The sequence below is a fragment of the Lipophrys pholis genome (genome assembly GCF_963383615.2).
Source record: "Lipophrys pholis genome assembly, chromosome: 12".
Lineage (NCBI taxonomy): Eukaryota > Metazoa > Chordata > Actinopteri > Blenniiformes > Blenniidae > Lipophrys > Lipophrys pholis.
In genome coordinates, this window is record NC_137641.1 from 28,374,752 (window position 1) to 28,387,459 (window position 12,708).

General features: G+C 42.5%; 2 protein-coding genes across 2 annotated transcripts; one reads left to right on the plus strand and one right to left on the minus strand.

Annotated features, from left to right (window-relative positions):
• Positions 1–645: 645 nt before the first annotated feature.
• ptges (prostaglandin E synthase) lies at positions 646–3,748 on the minus strand. Its single transcript, XM_080476446.1, has 3 exons — positions 3,557–3,748; positions 3,371–3,453; positions 646–1,623 (listed from the first exon to the last, which is right to left on the minus strand). Exons 1-3 carry the CDS (start codon positions 3,671–3,673, stop codon positions 1,374–1,376), a joined length of 450 nt encoding a protein of 149 aa, XP_080332572.1. The 5' UTR covers positions 3,674–3,748; the 3' UTR covers positions 646–1,373.
• Positions 3,749–8,943: 5,195 nt separating this feature from the next.
• LOC308117514 (uncharacterized protein) lies at positions 8,944–11,966 on the plus strand. The gene is made up of 2 exons (XM_080476434.1): positions 8,944–9,491; positions 10,255–11,966. Exons 1-2 carry the CDS (start codon positions 8,982–8,984, stop codon positions 10,540–10,542), a joined length of 798 nt encoding a protein of 265 aa, XP_080332560.1. The 5' UTR covers positions 8,944–8,981; the 3' UTR covers positions 10,543–11,966.
• The last annotated feature ends 742 nt before the right edge of the window (positions 11,967–12,708 follow it).

Here is a 12,708-nt window from a genome sequence, read left to right on the forward strand (position 1 = left end):
GGATAAAGGAGTGTTCGAGACGGCCCCAACGATGACACACAGACAGGATGCCGACACACACACACACACACACACACACACCCTGGACACGACGGCTTCATGCTTCACCCAGATTATATGTATTGTCGATGCTCAGTCACTCAAAACAAAGGATTTTCCAATCCTCCCACCTTCACGTCTTCTTCTTCAAACACAAAAAAGTCCATAATCACACCACATTCCAGCTCTGCAGGCTCCTGCTTAGTCATCACCGCTGGTTTGGAAAAAGAAAACTGGGATTACTGGGTTTACATTATGATGGGAAATCGTATCTCCAAGTCCCACGTGAGGGAAACACAAGGCGGAGGGGAGAGGCGACAATTCACACGGAGGTCACGTGCTGGAAATGCACGACCGAGCAGGATTCTCGCTGTAAATACGCCTGTTTGGCTTCGCCTCGACCCCTCGGGGGCCAAACAGTGAACGCAGACATCGCCAGAAGGTCGTCTTACATAATAGGTGGAGGAATGCTGGAAGTTTGCCCTGCAAGTTCTGGATCGTCTCACTCCTGCACACAAAGCGGGGCCCCCCTCCCCTCCCCCTTCCACTTCCCGGTTCCCCCCGAACAGCAGAACAGACCATTTAACTCAGACACAGGAGACCTGTTTGATTGCAAGTTGTTTTATTTCTAATGTGAGCCAAAAGAAAAATTCAAAGAAATTTACGGTATACATTTAAATGAATAATAAATTATCAATACAACAAAAAAAACAACCTAAAGTAGTGTTGAAATGCGTTTTCACAGATTGAATTACGATATCAGTACTTTCCCTTTGCAGCAGGAGCTTCACTCACACGGAGGTAGCGTCATCAAGTGAGTGACATTAAAAAGAAACTCTTTCCGTCCCTGCTCGACTTTAAAAACAAGCATGAAAAAGACAAAATCCACGGTGAGGAAACAAGAGGCCTCCTAAACGGGTCGGGGGGGGGGGGGGGGGGGGGGGGGGTGTCGGTCTGTGTCGAGTGTAAACGTACAGTGCAGTGGCGGGGAAATCTTCCATAGTGGCAGGAGCTTAAAACGTCTACAACTGTGTCTCCCCCGGCGAGGCTCGAATACCAACAGAAATCCTGTCAAAACAAGCAACGACCTTCATTTGCATTTTACACACAGCGTGTGACAACTTCAGAAAACGTCACATTTGAGCTTTTCGTAAAGAAAACATGAAAAAATACTGACTGAATCTCGCAGAACCCAGCACTGGTGTGTTGCTCACACACCTTATATAATATATAACATATATATTGCACTCCCACTGACATTCCTGTCTTATCAAGAGGGTCCAGATCCCCGTTTGAGAAACCCCAGCACCAATCTCTGCTTCCGCCCGGGACGTTTAGGCGTACGCCGCCACCGCCACCAGGATCTGCAGAGCCATGGAGATGCAGGGGATCTGAGCGACGGTGTAGGCGAGCGAGCGGGTCGGCGCTCGCAGCGCCAGCAAGTAGGCGGCGGTGTGCAGCATCCGGCCCAGGAAGAAGACCAGGAAGTGAAAGCGGGCCACGGACAGCGAGGGCCCGATCATGGAGTAGATGGCCCCGAGGAAGAGGAAGGGCAGGATGTTCTCCATGTCGTTAATGTGGGCCCTGCGGGAGAGAGGCAAAAAAAGATTTCCCCATGAAAAGTTCTGACAGGAAAGTTCTGTAATTGTGGTGACTCAGCAGTGATGACACAGCGTTGACAGTACAGCGTTTCAGAATCGCAGCGGCGGTGACTCAAACTCTCTCCTCGGCGATTCTAACGGAAAAAGATCTGGAGAAAGGGGAATCCTGGCATGTCAAACGTTCCCGATTGCGTTTTTACTTCACTTTCTGCTTTTTAAAATAAAAATGAAAAAAACTCCCAACAGGCTGCAAATCATCTGAACCACCTTCCTGCTTCCTCTCCACCCACCTCAAAAAAAAAATAAACTGTGATGCAGGAAATCTGTTATTCCAGCAAATCTTAGTAAAACAGTGCATTTAAAAAAAAAAAAAAGGCCATTTGTCTATTAACACCTCCTCCTGCAATTGTTATGTGGTCCAAGATAATCACTGTGTGAAGTCGCTGCCCTTTTATTATATATAAACAGAAAACACAGTAAGTTTAATACAAGAGGCAGTGTTTACCATGTTGTATTACTTTGTGGTAATTAATGACCATTTGAAGAATTTTTTTTTGCATTTCTGGGATCATGTGCCCGATTTATTTTGTATGCATGGATATGTTTTGATCAATTAATCGCACCTTTTGAAAAAGTTCTGTTCAAAGAGAAAACAGTCATTTTATTAGAAAATTATCTTTATAATCAAAAAATTATATTAAAATCTAGTAAAGTGCCACTTTTTAGGTATTTCAGAAGGCAATATCATACTTTTCTGATTTCGACTTTATTGCACTTTATGAACATTTCTGTATGTTTCTGATGTTTCATTATTTTGTGCCTCTTTTGAACTGACTTTTTTGCCATGCGATGACTTTTTGCATTACATTTATCTAGTTAAGACACTTTTTTTTAGCATTTTGGAGAATAATATAGTACTTCTCTGTACACTCCAAATTGTTATTGGATTCTAGGTATTCTGTGTGAAGATGCCACCTGTCACTATCATAGAAATATGGAATTAAAGTCAAATTTTACAGTAGTTTGGTTAGAAAATATGAAATTAGATTTAACATGTAACTGAATTTGTTTGGAGAACATTTGTGGAGGTTTTTCTCTATGTGATAATATACAGTGAATAGCTCATTAAACACACCGAATACACAGAGCTTCAATATAACCAAAGAAACACGTCCAACTTCATGAAACTTTTCACTCATTTAACAGCAAGAAGAAGAAACAAATACTCTAACTCCATGTTTATTAAATTCAACACAGTGGCAGCCTTCAGTTTTATCACTCCTGGGTGTTAACTTCTTTCACCGCCACTGGTTTACATGTTTAGTTTAATCCATAAACACGACTGAAATGCCAGATTGGGGTTTGTTGTCTCTCACTACAAGTTCAGGAACAGTGCAGGGCCAGCAGAAGACAGTGGAAAAACAAGTGTAGAGTTTGCTTAATCGCAGAAAGGAACATTTGCTCTCTCCTCTTCTATCACCGACATGTTAAAACACAGCAGTCAGACGCATCTGCCAACTTCAGCCTTTTGAAGAGTTTCTGCTAAATGAAACAGCTTCAGTGGAAACTGGGAGTTATCACTCTGCAGCAAATATAAGCAAGTTGGGTTTTGTTTTTATTGTGCAAAATGCACTAAAGCAGCCACAAACAGCTGGATGCTTTCTGGATCTTTTTTTTTTTTTGTTTTGCATTGTAAAAGCGTGTTGTGGCAGTTCCAGTGGGTTCCTCACCTCCGGCATCTCTCGACATATGGATCCTCTCTGTGATACTGTAAACCTCCATGTCTCAGCGCGTCCTCGGGGTTGGCAAAAGCCTTTCGGAAAAAAACAAAAATGCAAGAGGCGAAATTAATTATATCAGCTCTGATTTACGCTCAGACACGCTCTGGTGCGTAATTTTCCAAATGGCTCGCTCACCTTTTTACGCAGCCGCACTTGTCCCGTTATAATGGCCACGATGTACATCTTGATGACCAGGAGCACGCCGTAGAAAACAAAACAGGAGAAAACCTCGTTCCTTATTATGACTGCCATTGCGCCTCCAAATATCCACGGCGGAATCAAACCGGAGCTCCGACGCTGGTGCGTAATCGCTGCGTAACGCTGCTGAGAGTGAGAGTGGAGCCCGAGGGGCAGCTTTTTTTATGCGTCGGAGCCTCCACCCACTCCCAGACGTGGTGGTAGGCCCGCAGCCAAACGGAAATGTTTCATTCATGATCCCACAAACCCCATACTGCAATGTGGTATCACCTGGCACGCCTCGTTTTTTTACACTTTACCTGGGAACTGCACCTTTTTTTTTTTTTTTTTTTCCTCTGATGCCAAAACAGAAAAATCATGGATTAAATGATGACAAATTATTCGAGGGGGAGGAAATGAATAATCACTAAAAGAAACTTATCTAAGGCCCATTTTTCTGTGAAAATCGGAACTTTTCATTTTGTTTTGGCTGTTTGTTTACATGACAACACTCGCTATTCCATGAAAACAGTCTTGAAATGTACCAGTAACACAACTTTTCTGAATGAGCACTATCAATTCATTCTTTTTCTGCACTTGTGCAACTAGATCAAAAACCCAAACTATAACAGATTCCTGGATGTTTGTGCTTTTCATTCTTTAGAATTTACCAATGTCTCAACAAACTGCACATTTACGACACCATCATCAGGCAGAAACAGATTTTTACATACAGAAAGATTATTTAAAGGAGCTTGAATTCTTCCATTGTACTATTTTTGAACTCATACTAAACGGGCCAAAAATACATGAATTAATAGACCATTTAATAATCACTTAAATGTTTAATTGATTAATTAAAATCTAAATTACATACATGAGTATGTCATTAAATGTGCCATTAATTCTTTAGAATATAAATTCTTCACAGTAAAAACCTATGTAATTACTATTTCATCAATTATTTAATGGTCTGGTGTTGCAGTGCTTCATGAATTTATTTTAACTGTGAAACTTTTTGTCAAACTTGTATTTCAGGTTATTTGGGGTCTCTCGGGCCCTGTTTACACGACAACGTTTACACGACAACACCTAATCCGCAAAAAAAAAGGAGTGCGTTTACGCTGCGGTAGCAGACACAGAGACAACGATGTAGTTAGTATGCCGGGCCACTGGAGGGCGCCGTTGCTTGATTTTGTAATGAAACTACACAGACGTGTGTGCAGAGAACAAAACACTATAAACGTGAAGAAAATGGAGAGAACCCGACATCCGTATGGACTGATGACGCATCGGATGCTATCAGGGGTGAGTCTCAACCATTAAACTACTGATCTGGACGATAAAACTAGAATATAGACCGCGAGTCGTACCACTATGCGGCCGCCATGTTTGTTTACAACTGAATGAGCATGAGGGAGAGATGTGCATGCGCAGTGACAGGCTCTGTAGCCTCCATCAGTCTCTGCAGGAGGGATTTGCGTCGTGAAAGAATCTTTCCACCTTGGGAGCCGGATTAAAAACTTTGCGGATACTGTGCACCCGCAAACTGGTGCCGTGTAAACGGACCCCCCAAAAGTGAAGAAAGTTTTGCGGATACACTCGAATTCGTTGTCGTGTAAACGGGCAGATTGTTTGCGTGTGTGTCACATATCGAAAACAATTACATTTCTGTGGTGAAACCTTCCAAAAGTATCTTCAAAGTGAAGTCAAGGATATAGTATTTCTTGTACTACACTTCCTTTTCACATTACTTTAAAAACTAGTGAGAGAAACAACAAGTTCTGCAAAAAACCGAATGAAACAATTCCCTGATCGTGTAAGAGTACAATGATTTTGTCTTCAAACACGAGAATGAGAAGAATATATTAAACATTTACAAATACAAAACCAAATTGGTATATTGCTGAAATCTTCTCCTTTTATATTCGGTATAATACTTAAACTTCAGCTGATAGAAATAGATTTACTTTCAAAGGGTTAATGTCTCATTTCCTTTTTGTTATTCATCTGCTTGAGTAACTTCCCCCAGAACCAACCACGTCTTGGAGGCCAACCAGGTTTATGTAATCAGGAAGAATACAAGAAAAACGCACTACTTTTGACCAATCTGACACAGATTCACTTCTTTATTACTCCTGAATCATCGTCGTCGTCACGATTGCACCGACGTAGTGAACTCTCGTGAGGCTGCAGGCGAAATACCAGTTTATGAAGTTGGTTGCAAAACAAGAAAAAAAATTCCATGTGGATTCTTGTGGTGCCATCATTGAGTAGCCTGGTTACTCAACACTCCAATCTGTCATCATTGAAGACTTCACAGCATGATGAAAGCATTTCTGGCGTGAAGTTGAGCACATTCACTTGTTTGGGTGGACTTTCTCCAGCGTTGTCCGACTTTCACCGCTCAGATTGGGACTTTTAGAATTTTACATGTCGTACCAACGTTACAATCACGCCTAATGATTTCGTACCATAATTTACCAAATGACACACTTACGTTACCCGTCTGTATTTACCGGATACAAAAAGAGAGCAGAAGCAAATGCAGCCAGCATAACGATGAACCCTGTGTACACACTGGACAAATCACTAGTAATCACTGCAAATCCTTCAGTATATTCTCACTTTATTGTGACAGGATGAAAATACAAGCTGGAAAGGGCAAAAGTAGCCTCTACTACATGTTTAAGATACGATATGTCATATGTGTGTTTGATGTACATAAATATCAACTAAAAGAATCAGAGAACCGAGACAGAATAACAGTGTTAAAGTCATTATAAAGGTAATTGATACTGACAATCACAGGATCGGGATTTACAGGCTTAAGGATTTGTGTTGTTTTAAAATAGTCTACGTCCTAACGAACTGAAGAATAACGTGTGATACAGCAAACCTGCCCCGTGGGGTACCCCAGGGATCTGTGCTGGGTCCTATTCTGTTACTGCTGTACATTACGATGCTATCATGCTATAAGAAAAACAAACCAAAGTGATCCTTTGTTTGAAATATCGCATGCATTATGGATGTTTTTTAAAAGAATAAGAATATAATATCAGTTGTATTTTCAGTGTTTTCTTTATTCACTCTTTTTCATAATTATTTTGTATTTTAAAAGGAAATATTTCGGTGAGGTGAATAGATACGTTCTCTCACGCTTTAGCCACAACAATTTCATCATATATTCTGTGATTAATCTGTTATTGTCCATTTGAAGAAAAAAAACAACTTTCCACCAGTCTTCTTGTGCTTTTAATCCATTCCGACGAATTTCAAAGCAGCACTGTCGGTTCACTCGAGAATGATATATGACTGCTGCACTTTGAAGAAAAACAAGAGACCGCACGTCATTTATTGCAAACACCACTCTGGTGTTTATTTACATGTTTGCACTGCAGACTACACTACGCATGGTGGTCAGCGTCCGGCGCCTGCGTCTGCCAGTCCAGAGTGAGCGAGCTGCCGGAGCTGGTGTCGTCGCAGCAGTCCTCGGCGTCGGAGAAGGAGGACATGTAGTGGAGGCCGGTGACCTGGTGGTAGCCCCCCTGGAGCATGTGCGGGTAGGAGGCGAGCTCCATGGCTCTGCGGCCGGTCCTGCTCACCCTCACAGTCCACATGTCCACCAGCTGCGAGCACATGACGCAGCCCATGATGCCTCGCCACAAAGATCACGCGCAGCTGAACACGCCTATTTGAAGTCACTCATTCACCAGGTTACACAGAGGAAGATACACGATCAAATACACACTGACAATTATTATTATGTATTTACAGGCATTGGAATCTTGAATATTTGCATGGAAAGTCGTAAAATATTACATTTGCAATCTACATTTAATAATTGGTTCGATTCTGGCACATATTTCACAACACAAAACCTTATAGTGACACAATTAAGTCGTATTCATCCAAACTCTCCAAATTCTCACATTGACAAATTTCTTTTAGATCTCATTTCTTCCCTCTTCTATCGAGCACCATGTATATAATTTGTGTTATATTTATGAACTACTCTGAAAAGTGCCACATAAATAGAGAATCACGTGACGCAAAATAAATATAAAAGTCCCTTTGAAATATTAATATGTACAGTTTGACACTTTGACAGGGAGTTGGTGTTTCCTCGGATTATGTATATGGGTTAATCTCTTCTATAAAAGGTAAAAGAGGAAGAAGAAAAAGGGCGGTGCTACTCATCCAATCAAAGGAAAAACAGTCTCAGATCAGCCCTTCCCTCTGGGCTGCACGGGGGCACGGCTGAGGCAAAAAAGTCGGAGTCATAGCCAATGTCTCTCCTCCTCAAGGTGCTCTCAGACTCTCCCAGCTGCCAGACACGGCATGTAAATATTTACAGACATGGCTTTACAAGAAAACCACTGAGAGAGGGAGAGTTAAATCGGTGAGTGTGACTGCCTGCTGTGATGTGACGACTCCCTCCTCTGGCGTCGAGTTCACAGTCTTCATGAAGGAGCTTTTGATCCAGTGTGGCACCAGTTATCTTCTCCTCAGCTTGGTGGTTTTCATAGCGCTCGCTGAAAACCTGCGAAATAACTGTGGAAAAAATTAGAAGTTAAAAAAGAATCAGACACTATAAATCCCATTTTCGCTTGTTAAGGTCAATTAAAGTCAAAACGTTGTTCTCTTGAGCGTTAATCTCATGTAAAGAGTGAAAAAATGTGAGTAAGACATAAAAATCCTAACCTAGCAATGATATAAGGATAATGTAAAATCTCATGGCCTTAATTAAAGGAAAACTAAATTAGGTGCAATTTGAAATCCAAATATGTTTCTAAAATATTTCTGCTATTTGTAACATAAAGCCACTTCACAACTGTCAGATTAGTGTCAATTGGAGCTCTCAGTTACAGGTAAAAACTTTTATTATCCCAAAAATCAAAGTAAAAACTTTCATTATGCAGGACATTTTTCAATATTTCTCAGGGATGCTTATATGCAGGAGCAGAATCAGGGGATTTTAAGGTCCAGTTTACATGGCCATGTGAAAATGAATTGTGTCTGCATTTTCATTTTGTGTTTACATGGCAGCGTTTTGAAAACGATGTCTGTGTCTTTAGCATACTCGGCCACACGTTGGCGCTGTTGATTGTTTATGTGATCAAAACACACAGAACAAGAAGCTATAAACATTAACACTGGCGGACATTCATGTGGAAAGACGACGAAGTTGGGTTGCGATTACTCGTGACTCAATTATAAAACTACCAGGGGAATATGGACTTTCTGGGAGTCACGTCACCCCTGAGTCCGCCATTGTTGTTGTTGTCCAGCTACTCGCGCATGCGCAGGAGGAGCTATTCATCGCGGCCTTGGCTCGCATGCGCGGTGGCTGCTCTCCTCCCGTTGCTGCAAACATTTAACAATGGCGACGACACGGACGTTGGTGTGGACAGACGACGAAGTTGAGTTGCTTTTGCGGGTGACTCTCGACTACAAAACCGTCAAGTCCGAGGAGAACATCGACTGGGAGTCCTGCCAGGCGAAGTACTCCGACATTTACAACGAATACCTGGAGCAGTATCCGGCGCACAGCGCGATAAACGGGAAGGACTTTCCTCACGAGAGCGTTATAACAAAGGCCCAGGTGGTCTCCAAACTCAAAGGCATCCGGGGGAAATACAGGCAGGCGGTGGGCAGCGGGCGTCGCAACGGCCACGGTCGCGTCATCCTCATTTTCTACGAGCTCTGCCAGCAGATATGGGGCAGGGCGCCGCCGGGTACCAGCGCCCTGGGTGTCGGCCTCGAGACCGCCGATCTCCAGGTCGGCGTCAGCGAGAGCACGGCGACGACTTCCAGGAGCTCCACGCCGCTCTCTGAGCTCGATAACGGCAGTACCGACGTCCCCACATGGGAGCGGAGAGAGACACTGCAGGTACGTGTCTCTGACTGCTTTTTCTATTTCTTATTTATTTATTTTTCGCGGTGCAGGAGGCTGCAAACTGCGGCTCTGGAGCTCCTCTGCAGCGGCGCCATGAAGCTTTCAGATTGTTTTTGTGTAAACAAACGGTGTCTTTGCATTTTTATTTTCTGTTTGCATTCAACACTGACGTTCAAATATGGTCTAATCTGCAGCATAAATAAGGTAAAACAGACAGGATGAGTGGATTGGTTATATAAAAAATGAAATGGCTAAAACTGCAGGGGAAAAAATAAGTAATACAAGGCAAAACGGTCAAACTAAAACGATAAAATTTAGTTTTTTCAGGAAAAACGTTTTATATAAAGGGTTCAAAAGGAGAGGGGAAATGCTGGAATGACTATAAAACCGTTCTAACCATTGGAAACTCAGTACCTATAAATAACTAAAGCAGTTAAACTTGCCCAGATACATAAAATGGTTAAAGTGGAAAAATCCATCCCAAAGAAAAGAGAGGAAAATCTCTCAAAATGGCTCCAAAACCAAAAAATGAATAAAAGATAATACAACAAATTTGCAGCCATGGCACTTCATAAATGCAACCTGCCAATGTTATTTTCTTCATTTCAGATAGTGAACATGCTTTGATCGGGCGGAAAATCTCCAAAACGGCCCCTTTAGGTCGTAACTTTTACAGACCGCTGGTTCGGTGTGTGTACTATTCTTACTTTATCGGTACAGTTTAGGTTTAATCGTTTTCATGTTTCTGTGTTGGAAGACGAAGCTGTCCGGTCACAGGAAGGACCGCTTCAAAAGGAGAGCCCCCTCGGACTCGGCGGCGTTGGAAGACCTCCGGCTAAAGAGGCGCATGGTGGACATTCTGGAGGAGTCCGAAAGGCGCAACAACGCCAGACTGGACCAGATCGCACAGAATATTTCCGCTATAACAGAGACAATCAAGGAGGGTTTCTCCCTCCTCGGCACCATGATGCAGCAGCAACAACCGCAGCGGTCGCAGAACGAAGGGGAACCGACGGAAACTTTTAAAATAGAGCCTGTTTTTTAAAGCGTGAGATCAGATTTGTAAATACAGAATGGGAGGGGGGGGAAAAAAGTCCATTTGTGCACTCATGAGGTCTATGTCAATAAATGTACGTATTTTTTATTTTGATTTGCTTCGAGTTGTGTTTGAAAACGTGTTTATTCTAACCAACTTAACCTGATGTGTAACGTTGCTTTAGTTCTTCTAGCATAGCTGTGCTGTCTGCTCAGTGAGAAATTAATGGCTAGATTGGGATTAGATGGCAGCAAAACTGACGCAAAAGGCTGGAAGAATAGCGTTTTATAACAAGTTCAGCTAATTACCAACAGGTGTGTACAATAAGTGTCTTTTAAAAGTAAAAATGCACAAACAAATCTGAAAATGGTGGCGCGAAACGGGATAATTTGAGGTCAAATTAAGGAATTTGATAATCCTAATCCAGGTTGAGGCGGAGCGTCGGTATGAGATCCTGGTGTTTGGGCCGACAGGGAGCGCTGCGTTCAGCCAAACACTAGTCTGTCCTGGAAACCGCTGCAGACCCTCAGGAACGGTTCAGGAAATGACCGTCTGAACGCCGGCGACCGTACGGTCCACAAACACAAACCAAAAACAAGTCATGCAAAGATCAAGCCACATGTGAACTCCATCTGCATGCAGCAGTCCTCTCTGGGCTGAAGATCGGTTAACACGGACTGAGGCTGAAGAGAAAAGCTGTTTTGTTCCGTTTTTGGAAACTGTGGACGCCGTGTCCTGCAGACTAAAGAGCCTGATCGACTGTCCAGTTTCTCCTCACACAGTACAAGAACTCTCTGTTGATGTAGGGTGGCATTGCAGCTAATCTAAGACACTTTTGATATGACAGTCATTTTTTCCAATCAAGTTTGTGCTTATTTTAGCCAAATAATGCAACAATGCACAGTGATTATCATTACCTGAGAGATTTGGGGGGTAAATCTGCGAGTCGGGCTCAACCCTCTCCCAGAATGATTACATTATTCAATATATAAAATATATTTCTTCACTAAAATCTGTATTTTCACAGCCGATATGTGTCAGTAGAGAATAATCGAAATGATAAAAGAACACTCCACTCATAAGAGTAACACAAACTTGCAAAAAAGGGGAGTTTATATTAATATTGCACATGGATCCCAACCCATCGGTAAATCTGGTGATCAAGCAAAAAGGAAGGGTTTGGAGGTTCTGGTGGGTGTTATGTGGTTTAAGCTCTGTAAAGAGGCTCATCCTCCCACATATATATAGATATATAGAATAAGAAGCTCCAGCATCAGTATATCATAACAGCAGCAGCTGGAATCTCACAGCGGATGAGAAATGATCACTTTCCAGATGTTTATCCACTGCTGTTAAAGGATTTTTTGAATTTGGTTAAAAATTAATCTTGCCTTACTTCTGGTGTGAATAAAACGTGAATTTATTACATTCACAAACCGTTGTGTCCAGGTCTCTTTTGTATCTTTCACACAGTCCCAACCTCTTTTTGGAATGTTTAACGTTTTGTTTTTGGGGTTTGTTTTTGTTTTTTTAATTCCCGAGCCGCTCCTGAAAATGTGTTTAAAGATTCATGGCGGACTGGGAGAGTTTGCTGGATCGTACATCACACACCAGTCAAACACGCCTGCCGGTGCAGGACGGAGTTAAAATGTGTGTGTTTACGGGCTGGCGGACACAGTGAGAGCTCTGAGTCTGGTTTGTGTTTGTGGCTAATATTGGTGGGAAAGGGAGGGAGGCCACTGAAGTGTGCGTAATGTCAGAACATTAAAAATATATGGAGAAACCATCCAGAATCCAGGTTGTTTCTGGAAGCAACAAAATGAGATCACGTCAACAATCGGTTACCACGGTGAAAATCTGCACTCAGGATTCTAACCTTTTCGCCAGAACCTGTGCTATTTTATTTTCCTCCTCTCTCTCAGCTCTGACGTTTTCCTCCATAATCAGGAGGTTTTTTTCCACTTCATCAGTGCAGATTTCTCTAAAATCTGCTGCCAGACCTCCATCATCTGTCAACCTGCTTTCTTATTGGGCCACATGACAACACCTAATCCGTCGTTGACACTGCAGCAGTGGACACATTGACAAGGATGTAGTTAGTATGCTGGGCCACTGGAGGGCGCTGTTGCTTGATTTCGTAATGAAATGAGACGTGTGCAGAGAACAAAACGCTAT

Bases quoted from the DNA above. Each gene is read 5' to 3' on its own strand.
- ptges (XM_080476446.1), bottom strand. From the start codon at position 3,673: ATGGCAGTCATAATAAGGAACGAGGTTTTCTCCTGTTTTGTTTTCTAC. The intron at 3,454-3,556 runs GTGAGCGAGCCA...TTTTTCCGAAAG, and splicing joins AAGTGCGGCTGCGTAAAAAG to GCTTTTGCCAACCCCGAGGA. The intron at 1,624-3,370 runs GTGAGGAACCCA...TCTCTCCCGCAG, and splicing joins TATGTCGAGAGATGCCGGAG to GGCCCACATTAACGACATGG.
- LOC308117514 (XM_080476434.1), top strand. From the start codon at position 8,982: ATGGCGACGACACGGACGTTGGTGTGGACAGACGACGAAGTTGAGTTG. The intron at 9,492-10,254 runs GTACGTGTCTCT...CTGTGTTGGAAG, and splicing joins AGCGGAGAGAGACACTGCAG to ACGAAGCTGTCCGGTCACAG.